This window comes from Athene noctua, chromosome 1, assembly GCF_965140245.1.
Source record: "Athene noctua chromosome 1, bAthNoc1.hap1.1, whole genome shotgun sequence".
Classification (NCBI taxonomy): Eukaryota; Metazoa; Chordata; class Aves; order Strigiformes; family Strigidae; genus Athene; species Athene noctua.
Genome location: NC_134037.1, coordinates 130,407,633 through 130,430,353, shown reverse-complemented (window position 1 = coordinate 130,430,353; position 22,721 = coordinate 130,407,633). Strand labels below are relative to the sequence as shown.

General features: G+C 37.6%; 1 protein-coding gene across 8 annotated transcripts in view; it reads left to right on the top strand.

Moving 5' to 3' along the window:
* MAP4K3 (mitogen-activated protein kinase kinase kinase kinase 3) overlaps positions 1 to 22,721 on the top strand; it is an 84,264-nt gene that overhangs the window by 32,629 nt on the left and 28,914 nt on the right. For 5 of the 8 annotated variants that reach the window (XM_074933384.1, XM_074933311.1, XM_074933470.1 and 2 more), the window contains 8 exons: positions 2,652 to 2,727; positions 3,733 to 3,791; positions 6,413 to 6,475; positions 8,492 to 8,521; positions 16,378 to 16,436; positions 17,608 to 17,646; positions 17,945 to 17,998; positions 21,668 to 21,710. In XM_074933384.1, coding sequence (XP_074789485.1) covers positions 2,652 to 2,727; positions 3,733 to 3,791; positions 6,413 to 6,475; positions 8,492 to 8,521; positions 16,378 to 16,436; positions 17,608 to 17,646; positions 17,945 to 17,998; positions 21,668 to 21,710 — 423 coding nt within the window. The remainder of the gene's footprint in view (positions 1 to 2,651; positions 2,728 to 3,732; positions 3,792 to 6,412; positions 6,476 to 8,491; positions 8,522 to 16,377; positions 16,437 to 17,607; positions 17,647 to 17,944; positions 17,999 to 21,667; positions 21,711 to 22,721) is intronic. The other 3 variants (XM_074933535.1, XM_074895046.1, XM_074895084.1) reach the window with 2 other exon arrangements.

Below are 22,721 nucleotides of genomic sequence, written 5' to 3'. Positions count from 1 at the left end.
GGATTGACCACTCCTATACTTGTGGCAGTTGCCTGAATGCGTCCAACAAAAATTAAAAGAAACAACATAACATCGTACAACATAACGTGGTACAGAGAACACTGGTGAGAATCTTGAGCTTCAGACCTGTTCCCCAGTTTGTTTGGCGTTTTGGTTGTTGTTGGGGGATGTGTGTGTTTGTGTTTTGGGTTTTCTGGTGGATTTAGTTTTTGTGGATGCTAGAGAGCTTTTCTGGCTACTGGTGGTCTTTGAAGGCAAGTCTACTGCCCACTGTAATGACAGCTCTTCACCTGGCCGATGCTGCTTTTATGGGCATGCTATCTGTTACTGCTTGGATAGTCTGCAGAGTTGTGTGGGTAAGGTAGAGATCAAGATGTGAATTTTCCACCTCTTTGAGAAGTGCTGTACTGCATCTTTAAAACATTCTAAACTCAAAGGTGAAAAGTTTAGTGTGTAAAAACAAAAATAAAAACACCCAACCAGATTATTTGAGTATAATCAGAAAGGTCTCCCCTTGATATAGTTGTTATTCATTTGGCATCAGGATCTGTAACTGACATTTTGGGTATTTTTCTCTACTCCAACTCATGGAGGGCCTCATTTGGTTTCCCATGCAGTCAAAGACAGGATTTCCATTTGGGACTCTTTTCACTCCCTTAAGTATAAACCTTTGGACATGTTGGCAACTGCCAGTTCACCACATTTGTGACAGTGAATCTCATGATGGATGTCATGCTAGCTGAAAAGGTTGCAGAGAGGGAAGTACTCAGGTTTTATCCTTAGCACACTAAGTTTTGAAGATAAGATTGCTCTTGAGATCTGTACTATGATTAAAATTGTGCCCAAATGGCATTTGTGTCAGCAAGTTAACCTACATTGCTTTGTCTTCTTGCACAGCTCAGGTGTCAGCTGTTTGTATCAGTTTATAGTCAGAGTAGGTCCTTGTGACTCAGAGATTAGGATTTGACTGCTTCCAGTAATTCTCTGGTCATGGAGAAGGAAGTGTAAGGGCAGGCTCTGCCTGTTGTGCCCTACAAGGAACTCGCACAGTATCACTGCAAAAGCAAAAATAATTCCAACACCTGCTACAGTCAGGCTTCTGCTTCTTGGCATTACAGATGCACATGTGTCATGTGCAAGTGGGCAATGCCTCAACAAAAGATTATAAGTAAGCAATCTTTTAGCACTTAGTGTTTGAAATACTGGAGTAGAAAACCAGATCAAACCTTGAAACACATCCTGAGCTATAGCAAACAGTTTTTAAAGCTCAAAAGAATGCACAATAGACAAATCAGAATTGAGGGGAGGATTGGCATAAGTTACAAGAAACTACAAACTGCTTGTGAGGTATGTGGGAGAAAATACATACCCATAATCTGTAAGTCTCTTCAGTTTCAAAAAAGACCAAAGTGAACATAAATGGGAGGTGAAACACTATGTACGTATGTGTTGGATCCTGATATAAAGCAAGGAAGTAGTGTGTGACAAAAAGGGGAGAAGAGAAATAATACTTTCAGATAATATTTCAAGGATAAACAGTTGCTGAGTTATTTGTGACTCTTTGTGACAGTTACAGCAGTTGAAATTCTAACTCTGTCACCGCTTCGTAGTCAAAAGTTGCCAAGTGAAGATTACAATTAGTATATATAAAAGCAAAGCTAACATACCAGCATGTTCAATTTCTGACACTATTGTCAGATTGCTTTAATTAAAAATTGTGTTGCTGCCACATTTTAACACAGAAACATAGCAAACATTAACTTTTCAGAGATTACTTGGTCATGGAAAATGAACTTTTTTTTCTAATGAGTAAGATTTCATTGCAGAGAATATACTGAGAATGCATTGTTAGTATTCATGTTGCTAATTTGGGGGCCTGATTGTATACAGCAGTCATCTGGTCTTGTACTCTCGTTAAGAAACCTTAAGTTAAAGTTTCTAAAAGAACTTGTGGTAGTGGTTGTGGAAAGAAGAGAGAAAACCCAGCAGGGGCAAAAAGAAGAGTCTTAAAGTTCATGACACTTCATCTGGTAGAGAAATAAATGAAAATCCAGAGGAAAAAAATAGAAGTGGAACATAAATATGAAGATGAACTTGGTAGAGATGATGGCCTTACTCTTGCCACACAGAACAAGAGTACCAGGAATACTCCTCTCTGTTCAGCTCTGAAAACCTCAGGCTAATTTCTCATCTACTGAAAGAAGTTAACTGATGACATTTTAGGAATCAGTTTAGGTTAGCAGCTGGGAATATGACTGAGGTATCTAAATGAAGGAGATGATGCCATTAAGTCAGATTTAGTCTTGCTGCTTATTTTGGAAACTACCAATACCCTTAAACAGAAAGGTGCAAAAAGTAAGTGTTATTTGAGCAAAGACAAATGTTGGCCAGCATTGGCTTTATTTGCTCATATCCAGTGTTTTAAAAACCCTTATCCTGAAGTTAAAGACACTCTAGAGATAAAATATCTCTAAATAATTATAACTTTAATGTACAGAAACATATGTGCAATCTTTATTTTTAGCTTCTGCTTGATTTCTTTCTTTCTTTTTTGATATTATGCTAAAGAAACCTGCTAAACGCTAGGTACATGATACTGGGTTTCAAGTGAGTATATTTTGGTATTGAAGTAGTTTATTTTTCTCTTCTAGCCTCTTGTAGTGCCTCATAGAATTCATTCGACAAGCAGAAATGTGAGAGAAGAAAAAACACGCTCTGAAATAAACTGTAAGCATGTGTAATGTGACAACATGAAATATTCTTAAAATAATCATTGATACTTATTTCAACTAGTATCCTAGGTATCTGGCATATATAGAAACATTTTGAATGATATATAGGAAAAAAAAAAAGGTATACTGTTTCACTTATGGATATACATGACTATGCAAAGAAATATTAGTGTAAAATATTTGAATACACCTTTTGGGAACACTTCAGCAAATCTCACTATTGCTTCATCTTAATTGAACAGGATGCAACCTGAGCTCTTCTGAGAGCTGATTGGTATAATTCCTATACCACTTCAGCAAGGTTGTTTGGAGTGATGCCAGATTCTGCTGGGTAACAGAATGGCAGAGGAAGTTTCTTCTTCCTTAGTTTAGTATCTTGTAGCTTTTGCTTTTGAATTGAAACAGTCATGTACAAATCAGGAAAGGAGGAGGATTGAACACTGGCCACTAAAAACAGACTCCACCCCCCAAATTGTAGTAACTCATTTGGTTGAATTAGAGAAATACTTGGAGATTTAGTTGTCTTTTAAGCTAAAATTGAAGGGAGGAGTGTTAACGAGTATCTTCAGAAGAGCTGTCCTAGAAGATATAATTAGTTCTCTGCAAACTTCATTCAAGCCTCTTCAGTGCTAGTGAGTCTTCCAGAAGAACAGATCTAAGAGTGAATTCACACAGTGGATGTGTTTTTTCTGCAAATTACATTGTATTGCTCCTCTAAAGAGGGCACTTCACTGCCCTATTTGCTGAATGGCTTTCCTTGTCCTTCTAATGAGAAGGTGAGGCAAATGGTGATTGTGCTGCCTTTGTGATCAAAGAGTACTTTCTCTACCCATTAGTTTCTAGCAGGCACAAGTTCGATATTTCCATGTGTCAGAAGTTTCCATCAGTGGGGATACGATACACTCGTGAAACTGGATTTTTCTGTTTTGTTAGCCTTTGGAGCTAAATTTGTCTAATTCAGTCCAATTTAAATTCTTGTTTTCCTTTTTTTCCTCTTCAGTTGGTCAAGTAAAATTTGATCCACCCTTGAGGAAAGAGACAGAGCCACATCATGAATTTGTGAGTAACAAGCAGCATGGGCTATGCTCTGCAGGTTATTCCCTGCAGATATCTGTGGAGGAGGAGAAATCCAAGATGTGTAACATACTTCCTTAGTACTACTAAACTTCGTAGCAACTTTTCTGACAGGTGTTAACATACTGGTTCTAAATTTTTTGGTGCCACCACATATATGCAGTAAGACCCTTGTTTGTGGACTCAGCCAGGTGTGATATATGAGCTAAGCAACAGCCCTTTGTCTTGTGGGTTTCCTCTATATATCTCATTGCCAAGTACATAATTTCCTTTATAGAGTTATTTTTAATTGTAGAATTACTGTGCATACTCAAATGTTTATCTCCCTTGTGTTTGTATTCACAATGGTAATGGAAATAATAAAATGGAGAGCCTGAGAAAGAAGTATGATGCATTTTTAAAAAACTGTATTTTGGTGGGGTTGTTATTTTACCATGCAAACAATCTTTCTGTGGCCTTGCATCACACCTGAGCCATTCTGAGTCTGGCAGTTGATGTATTCTGTAAAGGCATATTGCCAATGGTTTCCTCTTATGGACCCATACAAGGGGAATGAGAACTCAAGCAGTGAAGGAAAAGGCATCGGTACTGTCTCAGGTACATGATTGCAGTAGTTTCCTCTCTTCTATGGGGACTGTTGCTTTCCAGATCTGTGCACTTGATCAGTTTCTTCACATTCCTGGATAAAAAGCACACTCCTTTGTTTCCTTACTGCAGACTTCTGCATTCTCTTTGTTCTTCTAAGGGAGGTGTTGAAGTGAGAAAGTTGGCTTAGTACATAGGTGGAAGGGACATTGGCTTTGTTCTGAGTTAGTCTGGGGAAGGGTGTGGACCTAGGAATTTACTTCCCTTTCTAGCCTACAAACCATATGTGAATGGGATTTCTGATGCAGAGTTCCTTCTTCTGTTGTACTGAAATATTCTTCCTGCTGCCTTGTCCTTTGGTACTGGGTCAGCTGGCTCTGGGTCTATGAGGTTGTGTATAATCTTGCTCTTCCTCAGCAGCTGGCTGGACAGGTAGTCTGCAGTTTCTAGTGCCTGTTCAAGAGGGAGGGGAATAGCTTGCCAAATCACATGTAGGACTTAGACAATTATTTCAGATACGTTATTTAGACCTTGATATAACTGCATAACAACATCATTTAGGAGCCTAGTTATACATGTATTTATTAAATATGGTCATGAAGTCAGTGTTTCTACCGTGAGCTCATCAATTACCTCAAAATTATTTTGGAACTGATTCCAAGTTAACCTGTCTTTGTTTCCCTGTTGGCATTGTCAGGATTATAAAGGAAAACGATTGGTAGCATTGTATAGTTCAGATTATAGTGCATTTGCTCCTTAATTGCATATTGCATAATGAATCATAATTGCAAAAATATGTTAATGGAGAAGCTGAAGTTTTAAAAATAAGTTATCCATTTCTTTCTTGTTTTATCAGTCATTGACTATATAAACCAGCGAGCATACAACTTCATGGGGAAGAGAAGTGCTTTCATTGCACTTTAGGAATCTGAGTTGCTAAACTGGGGAAAGAGATTTTCTGCGGGGCATTAAAGTGAACTTTTGAGAGCACTTCTTTGGCAGGTGTAGGAAAGGAGGAATCAAACCTTTTCCTACTTTGTGTTAGCAGACAGGACTTTTGCACTTTGGAATCTCAGAAGCTCCTGCTGTTCCAAGAAGGGACTTGAATGATCCACATTAGTTCTGGTGATAAGGAAATATCTTAGTATTGTCTATTTTTGTCAGAGTTGGAATATTTGAAACCTGTCCAAAGAACTTGCATCATCTCCCTGTCTATAAGGAAGTTCTATAACTGTTTGGATCTTTCTGAAGAGGGAAATTAACTGCTCCGCTGCTTGTATCAGAATGAAGCATGCAGACCTGATGTGTACAGATGAGATAGAACTATGATTTTGAAAATGGTGTTTGGCCTAGAGACCAAAGAAAAAACATAGGTTGTCATTAGATACGGAACCAACAGACAGTTTAAATTGGCATGTCAAATGCAAACAAGGGATCTATTCAAAGAATGGATGCTGTAGCAAAGAATCTTAGGACAAAGCAGGTGGAGGGACAAGTTTGTAACAGTCCACATGCTCTGGGGAGAAAAAGTCTTTTAAGTGAAAGTGGGAGCAAGAGGTGCCTGTCTTTCTCCAGCAGTAACATTGTGGATCCCTTTTCATTAAAGCAGTTCTGACCCATTTGCTTCTGTCTCACCGAAGCATGCTTAAACTTTATGCTTATTTACTTATGGGTATGAGTGCACAAGCCAAAGGACTGGACCACTGCAGCATGATGAGTTATTGTCAGTGGTGCACTGAGATGTTGAACTGGTACATACATGCCTCTTACTGAGGCAGTTTGTCACTCATTACCACAACTCAGGTGATAAACAATAATTAATTATTTTGGTGTGATTTGGTAGTGTTTGGTAATGTGACCATACCCTTAGCTGTGTTTTACCCCCATCCCCAGAACTGTCTTAACATAGTTTGGGTTTCAACTAACAACCTTTTTTAGCAAGAAAATTTCCCTTTCTGTATAGCTGGCTTTCAGTCACAGTGTAAATAACTTGAGTTTCTTGATCTCTGTTTAATGAACAGCCTGACAGTAGCGATTTTTTGGATGATTCAGAAGAAATATACTACACTGCAAGATCTAACCTGGTATTTTTCATCTTATGCCTTTCTTTGTCAGTGTTAGTTTTGTCTTTGTTTTCCTTTTTCAAAGCTCACGTTTTGTCCTGTTTTACTGCTGTTTTCATCTGTGTAAAGGCCATTCAGTGTAAGGATTAGTCTATATGCATATATCTGTAATGTAGGAAGGAATTCTTAGTATGCACAGTATTGAAAGTATTTAACCTGTATTTGTGTTCAGTTGAATCACTTTTCTAGAAGGGGCTCTGTATTATGCACTCATTCTGATTTCTTCATTTAACTGCCTTGCTGCATAACTTGTTAATTTTTTGGAGGGTGATTAAAAAGAGATTCTCTTCATATTTTTGTCTGATAGTTCCTTTAAATAGTCCCATGAAAGACTATAAAATTATATAAATGTAAGTTTCTAAATTCTTCAGAGTATAATTATATTACAGAATTAATATACTTTTAATACAAATAACAGCAAGTGGAATAATAAGTGTTTTCATTGGCATTTGGTATCACTTATACTCGGATACATTTTCCAAATTTACTGCACTGCTAAAAAATGTTTGCAGTGTAGAAATTACTCTAGAAAGTGAGTTTTCTTATTTCTCTGCTCTTTACACAGTATGTAGTTAGAAAAGTAATGCTTGTAAATCTTGGAGATCTTCATATACTGTTAAAAAAAAGCATTCTGTACTAGATGAAGAGCATTATTCTGCTAATTTTCTTTGGTTTGTGAGATGTTTAATATAAGTGCACTGGGGGGAAATGGAAAACTGGGGTGTTTGGGAATATCTTTGGATTTTTTTAATGTGATTTTGTTTGTTTGGTTTGACTTTTTTGTTTTGGCATCAGATGGCTTGGTGTGACTTGAATCTGCCAGTACCATATTTACTGAGAGCTTAGATTGTGTATCCCATTCTTGAAAGGAACTTCCTGTATTGATTATAAAAATATTTCACAAATTGTTTTGAGATCAGTAGCTTAGATTTCTCTGTATGCAGTGGGACCACTTCCATCCTGTGCAATTGCTCTGTTTTTGAAAGTGTGGTCTTTGCTTTGCTTTGCTTTTGGTTCCCTCTTTTCATTTTATCACTTTTTAAAATCTGTCCTATGCAGGTTACTTTCAGTGTTGTCACATTATCTTTCTAGCCTAGTATCTGTGCGTCTGAGATGAATGAGAATGTGTTTCCTAACTGGACTGTCCTTTCCCATCCTTTTTTGAGCTGTGCTGTTCAGTACACTCCTCAAAAACAATCACTGTGATAAAGCTTATAAAGTACTCTTGTTGTCACAATTGTGAGAGGGTTTTTAAAGTTAATCAGTAGTACTTTCTGTGGTTCACTGCTTTCTTCACAACCTCCCATGCTCATTGTGTGTGAAACCAGAGGAGAATTCTGATTTGGTGGCAATGCTTCACCCATTTGTGAAATTTTTCCACTAAGACCTAATCCTTCTGGAAATTAGAAGAAATATTTATTAGTTGGTTCACACTTCTGTTGTGGACCAGGATATACTAATCAGACTTTCTTTCTCTGTTTTTCTCCTTCCCCCAGTTCCCCCTTATGCTTTCACAGTATTAGCTTCAGATATGTTCAGTGAGATGTGATACATGGATTTTTCAAATGTCATCAAGAGGAAAAGGTTATACCTTTTCACAAGCATAGTATGTCACCTACTACTGTTCGGCTCTTTCCCATGGTATTCTACTGATTTTATAAAATACCTTACTAGCAGCAACTCTTATGCAGAGCTATCTATGCATCTCATAAGATCCTACCAAAAAAAAAAAAAAAAAAATTGAGGCATATTTTGGACAGCATGAGTCATAAAAGATATACAGTTGAGGCTAAAAGCAAACTCAGGGAGTGAGAGTATTTTTACTTATCACCTAGCATTTTGCACAGCTGACTAGATCATATGGCAGCTTATGCAGTCACCATGCATGTTACCATTTAAAAATTTGACACCTACACTGTGCTTGCCCTTAAAAATAATTCCTCTCTTTTTCCTTTTCCACCTCTGGTCCTGAAACAGCTATCTGGATCTGCAAGAAAAATGGAGAAGGTACAGGTCATGTTTGCAAAGAAAACAGTATCCAAACTATAGTATCCCTTCATGCAAATGTCAAACAGACAAGAAGATAGTACTTCTCTGTGCTCTTTTACAAATATACCCCTTTGATTCATATCTAATTAAATAAGATAATATTTTGCTCTAGGTACAAGGCTCTTTTTTTTTATTTCAGGATAGATCTTTTTTACTTTCTCTGCAACTAGCCAACAAATTTCTTGGGAACTTACTTGGGTATCTTCCATTGTTTGAGGTCTTGTATATGCTCCTTTCTGTCATTTTGAGTTCCTCATGTTTTTATTCTGGTCATTGCACTTTGTTTTGGCAGCTGTTTTCTGACAATCTCCTTTGCCTCAGGAGCAGCAGAGGTATGCTGGACTCTTTTAAATAAAAAAAAAAAGTCTTGTCTACCCTATGTAAAGTCTAATGTGCAGATATCAAACAAATGCTTCTTCTGTATTTTTTGCTGTCTTTCTGTATACCTTAAAAGCAATTTTCTGAATACAGACTCAAATATGGTTTAAATCAAAGCGATCTTCTCTAAAAATATGTCCACTTTTGTTCTAGAACAATTTTTAAGTTTTGTGCTATTGGTCCTGGGAGAAGCACCTGAAAATTCAATGTCTAGCTATAAATGTATGACTGTTCATCTTGTACTGCAGCAGCCACCACAATGACAGTCTCAGGAATCTACATGAGTTGGCATAGTAGGACCAAATTTCTGTCAGTCTAAATGTTTTGGCTATAATTAGGCATATGTTCAGCAGTAGTCTCAAGTATATGACATCTTGAGGAAAAACATACAGCTGCTTTCAGGTTATTTTTTCCACCAAATCAGCTCCCCGTTTGGGTTCCCTGTGTGGCATTGCAAATGGCTGTGTCAATGTGGTGGAGTGAGGTGCATGGGGTAGAGAGAAGCCAGGAGTAATGGATGTTAAACACAGCTTCTGCAGTGCTGTTTCTGTATGTGTAACTGCATCCACCTCTCAAAGGTGATGTGTTGTACTTAGGAGTGGTGGGTTCTGTATGAGAATTTGGCTTCTGGTCCCAGAAGCCCCATTTCTGAGAAACAAAGCTTACTGTTGTTCAGATTCAAAACAAAAGTTCTTTTTGAGCAAATAAAAATATTTCATTTAAGTTGCCCTGATCTGCAATGAAATGTTGTGGCAAAAGATCTTACTTCCCTCATAGTGAGATGAAAAATAATTCCAGTTCATATATGGTAGACTGAGCTGCCTACCTTGTTAAGTTATAAATACCATCAGAGAATCACCAGAAAAAGAAGGATGGCTGGGAAGATGAAAAAAGAAAAAGATGATGTGGGAAGGGAACCCCTGGAGATCTCTATCTTACTCCTGCTTAAAACAGGGGCAGCTTCCAAGCTAGATCTAGAGGTAACTTTGGTCTTGTCCAGTTGAAGTTTGGCTTCTAGGCCCTGTCCCAGGGCTGCACTGCTCCCATGGGGAGGAGTTGGTTCCTTATGGCTGAAGTTTGCATTGCTGGCATTTGTGCATGTTGCCTCTTGTCCTTTCACTGTGCATCTGAGAAGAGTCTAGCTCTGTCTTCTCTGTTATAGAGATATCTGTATTTATCTATATATATATCCCACCCTGTGGATAGCTGAAGACAGCAGTTACTTTCTCCAGGCTACAAAAGTTCTGTTTGTGACATTTGCTTCATCACTTGAACAATCTTTGTGGCATTCTGCTGACTACCCTTCAATCTGCCAACGTCTTCGTCCTGGGAAGCCCAAAACTGGATACCACATGCAGATGTGGCCTTCCAGGTCACAAATAGAAGGGGTAACCTGCCTTGGGCTTCACTGTGGTTGGCCACCTGTACCACAAGTGCATGATGGTGATGTGTAGTTCCCTCCTTTTCTGCTGGGATCTTTTTCTGCAGAGTTGCCCTTCCTGCCCCCAGCCAGCTTGTCTTCAGTCTCCTCTTGTTTATGTGCTTGGTCTGTCCTAGCTGCAGGACTTTTCAGTTGGCTATGTTAAACCTCATGGAGTTTTGTTGCCAACTCCTCCAGCTTGCTGGGGTTCCTCTGACTAGCAGCCCACTTTTTTTTGTTAGTTGATAGTGGTCTCATAATGATGTTAGCCAGCTACCTCTGCACCGTGGATGCAATTCCATCTGGTCCTAGTCTGCATCATACTAGCTGATCTGTAACAGTATAGCTAGTGGGTTGTTTTTTTCTTTGTATTGAGGAAAAAATTAAATGTTTCTGCATTGGATGTTATTGAATTTAGCCTGGAGTATTTAACAGAGGGAAAAGTGTTAAATTCTACCATTTTAGAAGGTGACAGAGGAGTTGAACAGAACTTTGATATGACAGGTGCTAACCTACATTTGATTTCAATTGTGACAAACTTAGCATTCATTTTAGACATCATTAGCAGAGAATTCAGTAAGAGGTTTGCAGTTACTGTGTAGTCTGCACTGTTGTATTTGTCAGATGCATTATACATTTGGTTCCATTTAAATAATTTAGTCATGGTTGCGTTTTGGTTTATAAATATATTCTGGGTTTAATAATTTGTTGTAGTTTTTGCTAACAATTTTAGGAATGTAGTGTTTCAGCATAGGTGTTCTGTGTTAATTTGTAGTGGAAATATTAAAATATTAGGAGATTAAAAAGATTGACAACAATAATAGAAAACTTTGCCTAGAGCCTTTTTCTTTTAAGTAAATTTTCTCCACTACACATGCATACATGTGCTTTTCATTTCTTAAAAGCCATGAAGACTCCTATTCTACTTAATTGCAATGTGTTTTTTAGAGTTACGTTAGCTATCAACACTGCATTTTAGAGAGTCTTCATACTGTGTTCAGCTTTAGATAATGAAATGATGCGTGGTCCTTCTGATCAGCAGAAAGTAACTGGAAATCAGGGGAAAGTGCCTAAAGGCTTGGGATATGTTTTTTTGCTCTCTTTCTTCCCTGTATGTTTTGAGTATTTTCTGCCTTGGCAAATGTAACTGAAAAAATTAGATGTTCAGTATTATTGCTAGGAGGCAGTTTAAAAATGCTGTGTACAGTTAATTGGCTGTTGCATTGAGGCCTTATTGTAGCTAGTTAGGGTAGTGATGTTCTATTATATGGGATGAAATAGTGCTGTTTGTGCCAAGTGGATGTTCACAGGCAAGATTCATAGAGAACTGAAATACAAAGGAAGAGGAGAACAGTGATAGTATAGCAGTAATGCACAGTAAAACCTCATTCACCAGGGAATACTTACATTTAGCATGTTTAAAAAATGTGCATATAATTGCTATTTCTGATGTGTTAAGCTAGCCAAAGACATTAATGCACTTTATAATGAAATAAATGCATTAGCAGTATAGCATATGCATTAGGTATTATTGGGCTCTTTTAAAAAAAATATCCCCTTTTATGAAGGAATGTGATAGAAATTGCTTAGGCATTTTACTAAGACATATGTATGTGTCCCCTTGTTTGATATATTAGTAGTCCAAAAGTGGTTTGTATTCTTTCAAATTCAGAGTGTATTCCCTATCACTGTGTGGATTTAAAGTCTTAATTTTATCACTTAAATTGGTCTTGTTTCACACTAGATTTCAGGAACAGCAAATGTAGGAAGTAATGGTGTACTGCTGGTTCACTGTACACATTCTGTTTTGGTTTTTGAAGGGCTGAACACCTAAAAATATGTTTCCAGTACAGCTCAGCCCTACAGAACAAATTAGGAACGTAAGACTGTCAGAGTTACAGTAACAATTAATTCATCATGAAATTCTGCAGAAAATAAATAGCAGTTTTTGAAATTTAAACTGCAGAAGGTATTGTAGATTTAATCATTCCTGGGGAATTTGTTTCATAGCATAGCTTTACCACCAAATTTGTCTTTGCTTTGAGGAAATCTTTATATTCTTTTTAGTCATTGATTACTTTGCATACGTGATTTATCTGATGGTGTGATTTGCCTTTCTATGTGACTTCTTCATTTAGTGTTGCCCAGGTTGTTGAGAAGAACTGGTAATTATTCCTTACATTCCATTTTTTCCTACATGGTCATTGCCAGCAAATAGCACTTGTCTTGTACAGTTGTGTTGGTTCAGGAATGAGTAACTGAGGCTGAATGCAGAATAATCTAGGGTTGCATCTTTGATTTAATACCAAGATTATTGACCTCTTCTCATTCCTACTGGCCTGTAGATAATTGAAATTCTCTTGGAAAATCTCTGTCTAGTCAGATCTATTCTGTGTGAATGTTCTCTGATATAAAAATAATTTTAATTAATCAGCATTGTATGTATGTTAAATGAAAATACTAATGTAGATTCATAAAGTTGTTGGGTTACTTTTGGGAAGCAGGAGAGGTAACAACTTTTATTAAGCCAGTTGTTGCATCATCTAGTAATTAATGCTAATCTATTCTTCCCAGGGAGAATCCATAACTGATAAGATTTCTGTTTTGTTGAAAAATACCTTTATGTTTGGCTTTTAAAAAACCTAGTTATACTGGTTGTTCTGATAAAGTAGAACAGCTCACTGGAGGCTTTTCAGGATATGTTCTTGTATCGAATATGTAGCTAGAAGATTTATAAAATTATAACTTCTGGATATATTTGGAATAGAAGGTAAAGGAAAAATGTGTTACACTTCTTGAGCTCTCTAACTCACTATTTATCAAGAATGCAGAAGAAGGAATGTCACTAGCAATAGATTACTTCACATTTGAAGTGAAAAGCAGCACTATTTAAAGGGCTCAGAACACTAGCAAGCCAGTTAAGGCAAAAAAATATATCCAGTTGGAATCCTGGTCAAAAAATGCTACTAGGTGGCACAATAGTAAACTAAATCAAAACAAAGCTTTTGTCCTTTTAAAGCATTTAAACAAAAGTAATTCTGGCAGATGTCATTTTTCATAAAGAAAATTCTAGTAAGGGTTAAAAAGTCTGGTAGCAGATGGCAGCTCCTTATGTTTTATGGGGATTTGCTTATTTTATTAATTTTCCTGTCATTGCTGTACAATATGTATACATTTCACGGGGTGTAAATTAAAATGGACAGATGTTTTGGCTCTGCCCAGCATAAGATCTTTGTTTCCCACTTTTGATTAATGTGGTTTTGCAACACTAGACAAAATGTATGTCACTTCAAAGTGAGAATCTCAGATTTCATGATACTGACCTAGGGTTATTTTTTTTCAACAGCCTCCCAGTCTTTGTTCTGTCTTCCTCTTACATAGACTTGCCCAACCTGTTTAACCTCCTTGTTTGTGTGTCTGGTGACATGTTTCCATTCGTGTTACCTTCTGCTCTAGAGCCTGAATCATCAAAACACCTGTGCTTACATGTGCAAGTTTTTGAGATTGCATAGAAGTAATATAAGTACTCACAGCAAAGAAAGTTAAATCTGCTTTTCTGTGTGGTGGATTGGAACACATCAACTGGTGGTGAGGACCAGCAGAAAGGAATTGCCTGGATAAGGAGACAGATGTTGTTGGGAGTGATAAAGAGACTGAAATTGTGGAGGGCCTAGGATGGCCTTTCTTGAGGGAAGGAGACTTGCTGAGCTTGTTTGGAACAAGGAGCAGGAGTCATCAAGATTTGGGACATAGGAGGAGGATGAAACTGTGAAGAAGGAAGATAAGAACAGCAGGAGGGATCAAAGATATGCATGACTGAGGCCTGACTCTTTCCACCTACTACCTTGCAGAGCCTAGGACATGTTTCTGGAGAGGAGTGAGCCCTCCTCCCCACCAGCACAGCCACTTGTGAGCGACTTCTTTCCTGTCACCTAACTTTCTAGGTCTGCTGACAGATGTCTAGGGGCAACACTGGGTGGCCCTTGTGAGTCAGATCCATAGAAGTGGATGTGGTTTGGTGGTTTGGGGGGGTTCGTTTCATTCTGGAAAAAAGACATGTAATGAAGTTGGTACGAAGATTGAAAAGTCAGTCTTTCCATGGTTCAGGAAATTCCAACATCAGGAATGCCTTTGCAATTTTTATTCAGCCCTCTGATCTGTGCATTCTGTTACATCAAGTAATTATAATATCAGTTATATACTGTTTTTTCCACAATATCTCACTTTTCTAGGAAAAATATGGAAAGTCACTGAAGCAATAAGATGCTGCTGATAGCTGTGGTAGAGACACCCATGTGGAAACTACTACTTGGCTTTACAGAGCAGAACTGAGGGTGCAGTAAACCACCTGGACTTCCTCACTGAGCATAAAACAATATACATAGCTTTGTATTAAAGTGATTGCCCCCTTCAGTCTGGAACTGAAAGCTGCAGTGGCTTCTGCTTCATCAGCTTGGCGCACTAGCAAATCTAGTGAGACTGTTCCTCTGATTTTTGAAAATGCCCTTTTGGGAGATCAGCCGCCTGACTTGTCTAATCCAAGCTTGTTGCTCTCATAGCTTGGATATCTGGGCATCTTTCTGAAGGATGCATGCTTTTGATAGGGTGTGCTGGTTGAAGCCCTGCAGGGACCGGAGAGCACGTTGCTGTTGCCCCTCCCCCACCCTCAGCCGGTCGGGCTGGAAGTTAGGCACAAACCCGGGTTAAAATAAAAAGAAATTTAATACAACAGTGTGATAAAACAATCTGAACAACAACAGTGGCAATTATAACAACAATAAAAAGCAATAACGATGAACAAGACAAATGATATACAGAGAAATACCGCAAAATGGTCAGGGAACAAAGCCGACACGTGGGGTCCTGCCACCAAAAAGCCAAAGAGAAAGTAAAGTCAAAGTTTCCCCCCCCTGGACCTGACATCAGCATGGTATGAATAACCCGGCTGGAGATCCCTTTCCCCTCTCTCTTTGCTGGGGAAACTTAACCCTCCTAGTTGAACCAGGACATAGGGGTTGTAGCTGAAAGAGGCCCGTTTGACAGATGTTGGGAAACCTTTAAAATGTTTCCTGGAAAGGAGCAACATAGCTCCATTTATCATTAACTTAGGTGATTGATACCTCATTTGTCTTGGCGAATACACTTGGTAATTTGGATGCAAATTTATGCTCAGATTTTTCCTGTTGTGATTCACCTGAAGAAAAAAAAATACTCTGCAATTATAGCATTATCCTCCTGGTAGATGCAGATTTGATGGTGCTTCAGTATGGTCCCTGTATTCCCATTAATGCATTAAATTCATATGCCATATGGTGTCTATTGAATAATAGTGTTGGACACCTATTGCCAGTTCTTTTTTTAAGTAGCCCTTGCTCCATGATTGCTTGAGTGCTTGACTTTGCTGTTGGTGCTGTATTTTTCTTTTTTTGGTACAAAAGGTGATATTAATATATGCATGAGAAAATATATAGTTATCATTAAAATATTCATTGCTATAACCAGATCTGTCAGCACTTTTACTATCCCCTTTGCTTATTTCTTTAATGTCCCCATGTGCTAAAGGCTTTTTAGACTCTGCCAGAACTACTCCCCATCTGAAATGCATGTTACGGTGTGCCACAGAGGGATGTCTGGTTTTTCTGCGGCGTCTGGTAGATCACAAATTGGGGTTTGGCGGAGGTTTTTTGTTGTTTTGCGGGTTTTTTTTACTTTATTTTTGTTGTTGTCTTGTTTCCTTTTCTGCAGCCAACTTTATCTGAGCAAAGGATCTGTGTGTCCAGGGAAGGGGCTATGGTCAGAGTTTTAAAAGGAATTAGAGATGCAGCAAACTGACAGGAGATTTTTGGGTGCAGTGGGCCTGAGAGTGGTGTTAGGGGTCAGGAAGGCCAGAGGAATAAGCTTGTTTGGTAGCTCAAGTGTGGCAAAAACCCACTTGATAACAGCATCATGACACAGGGCATGTGTTTGATGCTCACATGCTAGTGTTAAAGATTGGTTCTGTTTTATCCATTTGTAGGATCTACAGCTAGAATATGGTCATGGTCCTCAGTGTGGTTACTTCTTGGGTGCAAATAAGTGAGTAAGCAACAGCATTTTCTTTCAATTCATTCAAGACTGTTTTAGTATTAAAACCACAAATGTGTGTTAAACACATTAGCTGAAACAGATGTAGTAAAATTTCAAGCTTGTTTATATCAGTTACAGTTCCAAAATCACTATTTATTTCTAAAATAAATTCCTAATTATATAGAATTGCAGCACTCTTCAGTATTTGAGGCTATGTTAACCATATTGTGTCTATGGGGCTGTAAGCTTCCTTTTAAGAGCAGTTATCTTGGTCTGCCTGTTAAGAAAATGGTTCTGTATGATAGGTCCGGTAGAGCACAATTTTACCCCATCTAGGAACTACCAGTGCTGCTCTTTGACATTGCTTTATGCCCTTCTTCATGCTGTAGGGCACTAGGAGCACTCAATTAGAGATGCCTTAAAAAAAATAGAAGTTACCTGTCTCAGCAGAGTCCTTTGACTTCATGTTCATACACTTAATAATATTGTTGTACTAATCATATGAAAGTTTTCCATTAAATTATTCCTTTTCACCCAATTTCTTAATAATATTTATGCATGTCAGAATTAGGATGCCTAGCTTTGCTTTGCTAAATTAAATCATGTTTTACAAATGCGGAAAATCTAAGCATAGAACATGATATTTTTAGGCAATCTTTTAGTTTGAAAAAATACAAATACTGATTTTCTCCAAAATCTTTTTGTGTCTCATTCCTGTGTTTTGCCTGCTATTTCTCCCTGTCTGTTTTCAGACAAAGGACACAAAAATGAAGACGTTCAGAATGTTACACAAATTAACTAGAGAAGAATGAATTTATTCCAATAGTAGTTTAATCCTATTTTCAGTCTGATTTTTTTTTTTATTATGATTTTCTTGGATGGTGTGGGTTTGTCTTAAATTGGATCAAGTAAAGACAGTCCTTGTTTTACCAAACAAGGAACAAGGATTACTGCATTTAATAGCAGTACATAAATAATCACATATGAACGTGTTGTGTATAAAAAAAAAAAAGCTATGTTCAATTGTATGTGGCTGTTAGATGTATGTTTGGAAAGTCAGTTGAAATAACATGCTTCAGATTATTTACTGGTAGAATCATAGGAGCATTTGCCCTGACTTTTGATAATTAAGTTTTGTGCCACAATTAAACTGTGTTCTTATTCTTATTTAATGCTGAAGGAGTCTCTTAAAATCAGTAGAAGAAGAACTGCATCAGCGGTAATTCTGTTCTTTTTGTTTTTCCCCTTCTTGTGTGTTTCAAAGTAATTTGTGCATTGTTTTCTTATGTCTATCACAACTAGTTCTTATTTGTCCTTGTACTTGCTGAGAGGATATGGGAAAGGCTTAGTTGTCTGGATTGCAGCTGTGCTTTAAATAATAATAATGATGATAAGAAGCTAAGAGACAGTAAAATTCTGTAAAAGAGGGAGTAGCCCTTGAGCTCAGAATTTTTCACAGTAGCCAAAGTCATTTTAGTACAACTCACTCAGCAATAGTACCTTGTTCATTTTCTTAGGGGTCACGTGGCACATTTAGAAGATGATGATGATGCAGACGATGATGCTAAGCAGTAAGTCCTTTCTTCTTGTAAAAATAAATCAATATATATAAAAGCTGATTTTTTAATAGATTTTTTTTTTTAAGTTTAATCATGTTCTTTAACAGCGGAGGATTCTTTTTCTTCTATAGCAATTTTAAAGATAGGCATTTAACATTGTTACATAGATTACATCACCAGAAGCTTTCTTACTCTGCAGATAAACCTGTGATAAATTAGAGGTAAAAAAATCTTGTTCCTTGCTTGATACAGTTGTCCTTTTATCTTCCATTAACGAACAAAATCTTGGTGTAGTTACATTGAGCCAGTAATTCATCTGACCCTGGTCCTGGTGTCTTCTTTAGAACTGATGACTGTATATTAAAATAAATCTCATTAAAAATATATACTTAACTTTCTTCTCTAGATGATTGAGTTTGTTCTGTCCACATTCTCAGCTAGGAGGATGCTTATATGGGAGTGTGATTTTAGAACAGAGCTGCATCCCTTACCACAGAGAGAGCAAGATTATGTGACTGCAAAGGCAGTATCAATAGGCACGTGTTAAACTAACTATGCTCATACTAATTTCCACTGGTGTAAGTATTCTTGGGCTCTTTCTGATTGACAGGTGAGAGATTAAAAAATTTAAAAAGCACAGTCAGTATTTGGAATTCTACATTCCTAAATAAATCTGATGTAAAGACCAAAAAGAAAGATGCCATTGAGATAGAATTTGTGTTTACTTTCTGTTAATGGATAATTTTGAAACGTGCTGCTTCATACCAGAAACCTGTAAAACATCTGTTAGCTATTGTTGGCATCTATCCCTTACAGAGAACCAAATATCTCTGGTTTGGTTTTTTTTTCCTTGAGTTATCTTACTGCTCTTCTTTTATGACAAAGGCAGTGTTTTTTATCACTGTACTGAGCATGTGGGACAGCCCCCTTCAAGAAGGGTAGGGCTACTGATAGTGTCTGATGTCAGCTGGATGACAAGTACATTAAAATTGCATTGTTTAATGATGAACGTCTCAAAACACAGATATGATTGCTGTTCAACACGAGTGATATTTATAGAAGAAAAACTGGTTTTAGCCAGTTTTCAGCAGGCTTTATTCCCTTGCTAATTCCTTAAGAAATTTTTCATGTTTCATTTTTTAAGTGTTTGTTTAAATGCATGATTGATTATGCAATTCATCAATAATACGAAGTTCTTATGTCTTGTCTTTTGAGAGGAAGAGGTTGATAATGCTATTCATTGATTTGCTCCCCTGCATTAGGACCAAGATGAGAACTCACTTTGCTCATATCTGGATAGACCTTGGTAATGACTGGGGCTTCCTGTGCTGTAGGATGTAGTGGTCCCCTATAGCTCCATAACTGCCAGCTCCACTCTGATGGCCTTCAGCAAAGATGCTCTGAATATCTGCACTGCTGCAAACCAGCTCAGCTTGGTTCCTCCATCCGTACTAATCTCTGGATGTTTTTTGTGTACAGTGCTCTGTCCATTTTTGCTTAATGTTTCTTTCCCCAATCCCTCCATTTCTTCCTCTGTTTGCAGCCAGTATCATCAACTTCAGTAATGTTCCAGGGCTCAGAACCTTGGATCCCTGCTGTCTTGAAGTGCTTGCACTGATTTCTTTGTCCAGTGCTTTGAGATCCTTGTTCCTTGCGTGAGCTCCATCAGAACTTTCAAACAGCACTGGCTTTAGCTGTTTTTGTCACTGTTATATTTCTGTGGATTTTCTTTTTCAGGTTAAACAAGAAAGAATCTGATAGCTTCTGGAGAGGTTCCAATTTGTCTGACCCTAAGGACAGTCACCAGTGCTTTTCCAAAAACGCCCTGGTGTTTTTTGCTTCACGCTGTATTTCATCCTAGGTACTCTTGCCCTACAGAGAGGGCCTGACAATTTCCTGTAAGCACATGGGTAAGCCTTGAATGCCTCAACCTTGGATCAGACAGATTCTGCATCTGTGCCTTTCCTCTTGGTATTTGCTTGAGCCCAAAGCTCTGATGCAAGATGTTGGTTCATCAGCTCAGTCTTGGATATCTTTCTCTGGAGCCCACTGAAGATTCAAGGCTTTTGTTTGATTTCTATCCTATGAGATGGAGCTGCAGTTGAAGAGCACATGTGACACCAGTCACTTCTCCCTTCAGATCCAGAACAAAAACAATGAAGCAGCTGTACACCTTCCAGTCCAAACTGATGCCACTGCATGACTCTGAAGCTGGGTGACTCATAGCAGCAGAGAATCCACACGCTTCAGAGAACAATGTAAAATTATCTCTCATTGTTTAATAATTCTGATTGTTTTGATATTTCTCTTTCTCTTCTGTGCAGCACAGCTGATGATGCTTAAACTTCCTGGTAATGGAAGCTGGGAAAGCAGAAATTACCGTGGCACTGCCCTGTGCAATCAGCAGTGACAAACTGCACATAAACCTTGCTGTTGAAACCAGCACAATCTGTCACATTTAAGTCAAGTTGTTGGCTATTTTATTTTTTTACATTTGGTTGACCAATAACTGGCTGTGATAGCTGCCTGAGATGCAGGGAAGAATATGAAAGAAATTACAAATGGAGCTTGGACACACATGACTGAGGACATAAGCTTGGTCCCATGTTATGAAAAGAAGATAATTTCCACCACCATAGCCACTGAAGTGCACAGCACAGAGTAACCCATTCTTCAGAAGTCCCCTTCCAGCTTCTCTGAAATAAAAGCAGGTGATAAGATGCCAGGACAGAAACTCTTGAAAAAAGAGTGAAGCAAAGCAGACAAGATGTAAACCAGTCAACAGATATTATACGACTTGATTTTTTCCACCAAACTTTGGAACATAATTTAAGAACAGGGAAGATAATGTGCAAGAATGTCAAGTTTTCACAGCTGTCTTCCTGATTTATTTAATGGAAACAATTTTCTCTTCAAAAATATTGGGAAACGGAACAGTGTAAGATTTTCTAAAAACGTAAATTTAGGAATTTAATTTTTTTTAAAATGCAGCATATTCTTTAAAACACAAAACCATCAGAGGAAGAATGCTCCTCATGCTTCAGCTTTTTTGTTTCCTGCTGATATCTTGTACTGTTGAGCCAAGCTGTTGTTCTTGTGTTAAAAAGCTCTTTCCCAAGATTTCTGTGAGAAAAGAAACTCATGGAAGAAAAAAACCCAGAACAACCCAGACAGTAGTCTGGCTGTCGATTGCAAATGGGTTTTGTTTTCAGGTGTAAGACTGTTCTGAAGAAGTCAGTGGTAAATATTTCAAGGAATGGTATTCATCAGTTTTCTTCTAACTTCCCTTTGCCCTGTATAGCTACAGATGGCCCTTTAGGAAAGCTCACTGATACCCTAAATCTTTCTTCTTCCAACAGAGTAAATACCAGGCCTGCTCTGCATCTCCCTACTTTTTTTTCTGCACAAGTATGTGCATCTTCAGAAAATCAGTTCATGTCACTTTGTGCTCTCTGGAGAGGTTCTGTGATAATTGAATTTTTGGATAAAATCTATGGCATGCACAGCAATAACAAAATGTTTGAAAATATTCATGATAGAGTTACTTGGATATAATAGTGCTGTTGACAAGGTAGTAGTGTTTATTCATATGGCATTTATAAAATCCTGTATCCTCTTGAACACTGCAATAAGAGGTTCAAAGAGCTACACTGAATAACAGTCTGTTTCTTTTCTTTGTAGTGCCACAATGAAACCTAAAGTGCCACCTCCTTTACCACCAAAGGTGAGGGGGATTTTGTTGCCCAGAATAAAAGGGCACTTTAAATAAATAAACAAATGTAGAAGAGTCTAAATGACTATACAGGTAGTTCTCTTACTTGAGCCACGACTTGAAAACTTGAATCAAGTTTTAAGTCAGAGGTATATCCAGGGGGTTGACCTAAATTTAAGTTTAATTAAGCCTTTAATTGCAAATCTGCACAAACTCTTGCACTGTAGGGTATTTGTAAGTGTGAAAGTGCTGTTTCTGACTAATTGCACTTCTGATACTTCAGAAGGAATAAATTGGGTAGTTAAAAAAAATTGTGCCACAAATAATTTTTAATTAAGAACTGCCAAATAAAGTATCTGCTTGATAACTTCTGATGTCTGAATGGTGATCTTCAGAGGCCTGTCTGGATCAGATTAGGTTTTGCATGCTGCCACTTGAAGAGTAAGTGAATCTTTTCCCAGTGAAGTTACCTTAATATGAGTAAAAAGAACAAAAAAAATTGCTTTTTTTGTGTGTCTGACTGTCAGTTCCCCAGGCAAAATGTGCAGGTTTCATTACTTGCTCTCCTGCACAGACTATCTTTGAATAACTGAGAAGGATTTTACAAGCAGATTTAGTGCAGCCAGTGTCTTAACAATGTTGCCCTTTGTGGTTGCATTCCCTATTTGGGATTCTTTACACAAAATTCTGATGCTATTGTTGAATGTTCCCTAGTTTCTACTTAAATGTCTTGGTATGGTTGTCTGTAGTCATAAACAGTGACATTTCCACATGCCAAATAATGGTTTAATGCATGACTTCAGTATAATGATTTTGAATGTCTCCTTTGTCAGTAATAAACTTTTCCTTATTGATATGTATATCCTTCTGGTTTGTTTTTTGAATTGAATTTGCATGGCAGAATATGTTGCTTTATCAATTGACTTATGAAAATTACAAGATCCAAATATTGCATATCATGTTTTTTTCTTACTGAGAAGTAGAATGGAGGATACTTTGAATCTTTTTAAGTTATGTTTTTAT